Source organism: Eurytemora carolleeae, unplaced genomic scaffold (assembly GCF_000591075.1).
Source record: "Eurytemora carolleeae unplaced genomic scaffold, Eaff_2.0 scaffold1399, whole genome shotgun sequence".
Lineage (NCBI taxonomy): Eukaryota > Metazoa > Arthropoda > Copepoda > Calanoida > Temoridae > Eurytemora > Eurytemora carolleeae.
Window position 1 is genome coordinate 1 of NW_019397419.1, and position 5,028 is coordinate 5,028.

Genomic DNA, 5,028 nt, shown 5'->3' on the forward strand with positions numbered 1-5,028 from the left:
ATCTGGATCCAGGTAGCAGATGGAAGTAGAAATGAATCTGGATCCAGGTAGCAGATGGAAATAGAATTGAATCTGGATCCAGGTAGCAGATGGAAGTAGAAATGAATATGGATCCAGGTAGCAGATGGAAATAGAATTGAATATGGATCCAGGTAGCAGATGGAAGTAGAAATGAATCTGGATCCAGGTAGCAGATGGAAACAGAATTGGATTCGGATCCAAGAAGTGAAAACAATCTAAAATATTCGGATTCGGATTCAGGGAATGCAAACAATCTGAAGCCACATACTGGGAGCTGATCCGGATCATGGAAGTGCAGAAAAAATTCGGTTCCGGATCTCACCGATTTATATTTTCATTTCTAAATTCTTTAATTGTTCCAACATCATAAATATACAATGTATACAATTGTAAAGGGGGTGATTAATGCAAAAATCAATTAAGTAAACACAGCTAAGTGCGTAAATACTACATGTTATGTTCAATTAGAGTTTTTTTATTACACATATATAAATATGTACTTTCATCAAGGTTTTTAAACTTATAATTGATGAAATATTAAATTATTTACAGGCTGAGTGAGGGAGGGGGTGCAGGGCCGCCATGAGCCCCGCAAAATGGTCTCCAGGCCTCTTCATTCACATGGATTAGTATTTGAAATGACCTGATGCTACCCCTAAACGTTAGAATATTTGATCTTTAAATAGTTATACTTTGTTTTCTTGAATGTCCAAAAAACATTACCTAACTATTAAAATATTAAAATGTTTGCTAAAAATTTGTATACATTACTTCTATAATATCTATACTAAATGATTAGGGGTAGGGCTAGGTCATCTGTGATTCCAGAGGCTTGGAGACCCTTTCGCAGGGCTCATGGCGTCCATGCACCCCCTCCTATAGCTGAGGTATCCCCCCTTAAATCTAAATTATTATAAATTTTATTTTCTAATAAGAATCATAAAGGAATTGAGACTTTGCCACACACTCTTAATTTACAGCCAAAAGTGAAAACCTTAGATATTTCAAACTATGAATTCTGTTAGTTTTATTAATCTAAGTTTTAAATATCTAAGATTTATACCATAAGGTTGTAAAGATATAGGGATTTATAAAACACTGAGTTTGTGCAAAGACTAAAATTCATTTGGAAATCTTAGAAATCTACTTTTTTTTCCTTCACTGTTTTCAATTTCAGCAAAAATTTCAATTGAGTATTCAGGTTGTATTGTTGAAAATATTATGATTAGGTCAGAAAGCATAATCAAGTCAGCAGGAATTATGATGTCAGCCGTCAAAATCAAGACAGCAGTCAAAATCAAGTTAGCAGATTAATCAAGTCAGCTGACATAATTAAGTCAGCAGGCGTTATTAAGTCAGCAGGCATAATTCTGAGTCGTTTTATTCTTTGTGGGTAACACTGTATATTCTTCATGAATTGTGTTTAAGGCAGCACTGATTATATTGAGTGGAAGAATGCTGATGCTCCAGCTAGAAAACTCTGTATGATAATGCAGGTTTGAACAAAACAACATATAAAGAAGATCTATATCTTGGAGATATTTAAATATTTATACAAGGGGGGGGGGCGTTTGACGCCCTACCCCTCCAGTATGTTTGCTCTAGCACTCTAATTTTCCTATATCACTTTGAACATTTTTTAATTTAACGGAATAAATTTTATAATGCATAGGGTAGGGAGTCGTTATAGTAAAAAGGTAAAGGTTAGTCAGCGTTAAAGAAAATCTAAAATATCCTTTAACTATGTTTTTTAAAATCACTTGAATAATGAATGTAGAATCATGTTTCACATTAAAATCCAACAAATTATTTTTACATTTTTCCGACCTTTCTTTTAACCTCTTTTTTAAAGTCTTCCTATACAGCCAAACCATTCAAGTCAGCGTTTTTTTTTCAATGAGTTGGCCTTAAAAATTGGGCTATGAACAGGCATTGCAAGCCAAAACCTTTAATTTGAGGCCTTTTTAACAGGCATTATTAGCATAATTTTGAATTTCATTTTATCATGAAAGGTTTCTAGTAAAACAGTGTAATAACATTTTTTTTTGTTTGTTCAGTGCGCAGCTATGAGTCCTGAGAAAAGGGAGAATGTGATAAAGCAATTTAGAAAATTCCGTCTTCCATTCTTGCGAGGTATCATTTAACGGTGTTACGCATTTTCTCAATAGCATTTTTCAATGGCGACTTCCCAAATAACAATTTCCCAATGGTTAGGATAGCCCTTGTGTGGTGCTTCTGGCTGTCATTGGTACCGAGCCCTTTGGGTAGGATGGGCTAGGGGCCAAGCATTGAACCTAGAACAGGCTAGGGGACCGAGCGCTGCTGCTAGGCCAGACTTGGGAATTTGCTACTCGGGAAATTGCACAATTGGGAAGTTGTCACATGAGAAAATACCTTTGGGAAGTTGCCGCTTGGGAAAAAGCCTTTGGAAAAGTACCTAACATCGATAAAAGTACTAAGCGACCTATTAGATTTTGGAGAAAAAAAATAATAATTAACGATTTCTGTGTTTTCTACCAGAAACTTCGTGCACTCAATTGACTTTTAACAATTTTTTTAACTTTCTGTTATGACTAAAAAATCCTTATTAAAGCCATGCACGATCAGATATTTTCAATATTTTGGGAAACTGTCCCGAATTACAAGGAACTGTCTCTTATTACAAGGAACTGTCCCGAATTACAAGGAACTGTCCCGTATTACAAGGAACTGTCCCGAATTACAAGGAACTGTCCCGTATTACAAGGAACTGTCCCGTATTACAAGGAACTGTCCCGTATTACAAGGAACTGTCCCGTATTACAAGGAACTGTCCCGTATTACAAGGAACTGTCCGTCCCGTATTACAAGGAACTGTCCCGTATTACAAGGAACTGTCCCGAATTACAAGGAACTGTCCCAAATTACAATGAACTGTCCCGTATTACAAGGAACTGTCCCGTATTACAAGGAACTGTCCCGTATTACAAGGAACTGTCCCATATTAGAAGGAACTGTCCCGTATTACAAGGAACTGTCCTGTATTACAAGGAATCACATAAACTTTTGAAACACAATCTTTGATTTTATTTTTTATCTTTTAAGAAAAGGTTTTAAACTTTTGAAAAAAGGCAAAATCTAGCTAGCGTAGTTTTCAGAACTAACTTTGACTGACGGGTAAATTTATCAGGTCCTTTAATTTGTCCCCGAAAAATTGAAGATTTTTTTTATCCAATAAGCAGAAAATAAAAACATTTATAACTCATATTGGTTCATCAACTATATGATAAAATTCTGAGGTTTCTACACTTATTGACTTATTTTAGACATGAAACTTTTCCTGCTGATGGTTGCTGTACTTCTCTATGATCCATTAGTTCCCGGGCTTGAGAACCCCCAGGTTCGATCATCTTTGGTTTTTAGAATAATTTGCGGCATTCACTTGTCAGCAAAGAGATTATAAGAACTTCGTTTAGAGTTCAGTTTGTTAAATGAACCAAAAATAAAAAAAAAAGTCATTCATATCCTCATTAATTTTGACAGCCCATGAAAGGCAGACCATATTTTGGATATTTAAGGATTAGGATAATTATTTGTAAATATTAGTGTAAATTTCATTCAACTCCTCATAATTAAGGCTTTTTAAGAGAGTAAAAAGTGCGGTGTAAAAAAAATTTATTTTAGAAAACAATTGACATGTTTTTTATACGTATTTTATATACTTATGCCCATTTTTATGGACTTTAAAAAAAGTTTTGATGAAAAACGAGTTTTTAAGATTTAAAGTCTGATTATTTAAGGCAGTGGAAGCGATTCAAAAAGAGTATAAAGCGATGCTAAGGTAAAATTTCTATTTCTGTAAACAACAAATATTTTGTTGGGTTTCTAAAAATAAGAATTCTGAAGTAGCTCTGCATTAAATTTCAAACGACGTTTTTCATAGAATTGATAAACTTACAGGTTTTATTCATAAAATTCAGTGAGAACCAGAAAACTCTGGAATGGGACTTTTAGACTCAAGTTATGACTTCAAATAGTTCAATTATAACATGAGACACAGCTGTTGTGGAGTGTAAACGGACCCATTTAGCTTATAAGCAATTTAAGTGTCGTGTAAGTTTACACAAAATAAAACTTTCTCTTCAAAAAAAAAAATATCAAAAATAGGAAAGTTTTAAATGTTTAGGAGGTATGTTCTCGTGCACAGTGGTGTTCCAGAAGAGTTTGGAATGTCAAGAGTACACAATTGTTTAGCGTCCCTTTCAATCATTGCCGAAGTTCTCCTCGAGTTCCAATATAAATAGCTATAAAATCACATATATTCAGCCTGCTTATAAAAAGTCTCATCAATTTTTAAGACAGGGTCGACTTTGAAGTGTCGCAACGCCTTGGGCTTTCATTTTACCGCTCTAACTAACTTGTGGTTTTCTATAGCCCTTTACAATTTAGCACTTTAATGCACTTGTTGTTAGCTTTGTTTTTAATAAATTAATTGGCAAAATTCTCATTGATTTTTGCTGGAGAGAATGAGACCTATAAATGATAGTAAACACACACTGTCATTAATGTCAAAATATGCATAAAAATGCGAAAAGTAAACCTGGGACTGAATATAATGAATAATTAGGTTCTTAGGGATTCGGGTACTGAATTTGTTGAACTTAAGCTGAACTGCCTCCTTCCGGTTCAAATTTGATTTCATGATTCAAATCCTTCCTTAATCTTCAGCTAAATGGTTTACATTTGAACCGATAGTAGGCAGTTCAGTAAGCTCATTATATTCGGCCCCTGAATCCCTTAGAACCTATTTAATATATTTTTGAGTAATAAATTGAAAGATAAACTCCATTACAAAGTTATAATTTAAAAACTCCCTGCACTACAGTGCTCAAACTTCTTCACTTTTAATTTAATTTAACAAATAACAAATAGAATTGAATCCGGATCCAGGTAGCAGATGGAAATAGAATTGAATCTGGATCCAGGTAGCAGATGGAAATAGAATTGAATCTGGATCCAGGTAGCAGA

At 34.2% G+C, this 5,028-nt stretch overlaps 1 protein-coding gene across 1 annotated transcript; it reads left to right on the forward strand.

Moving 5' to 3' along the window:
- Window positions 1–1,429: 1,429 nt before the first annotated feature.
- On the forward strand, window positions 1,430–4,505 carry LOC111714194 (uncharacterized). Its single transcript, XM_023489244.1, has 5 exons — window positions 1,430–1,517; window positions 2,079–2,154; window positions 3,327–3,400; window positions 3,801–3,841; window positions 4,187–4,505. Exons 1-5 carry the CDS (start codon window positions 1,506–1,508, stop codon window positions 4,302–4,304), a joined length of 321 nt encoding a protein of 106 aa, XP_023345012.1. The 5' UTR covers window positions 1,430–1,505; the 3' UTR covers window positions 4,305–4,505.
- The last annotated feature ends 523 nt before the right edge of the window (window positions 4,506–5,028 follow it).

Bases quoted from the DNA above. Each gene is read 5' to 3' on its own strand.
- LOC111714194 (XM_023489244.1), top strand. The intron at 3,401-3,800 runs GTTCGATCATCT...TGATTATTTAAG, and splicing joins CCGGGCTTGAGAACCCCCAG to GCAGTGGAAGCGATTCAAAA. The intron at 3,842-4,186 runs GTAAAATTTCTA...TTAAATGTTTAG, and splicing joins GAGTATAAAGCGATGCTAAG to GAGGTATGTTCTCGTGCACA.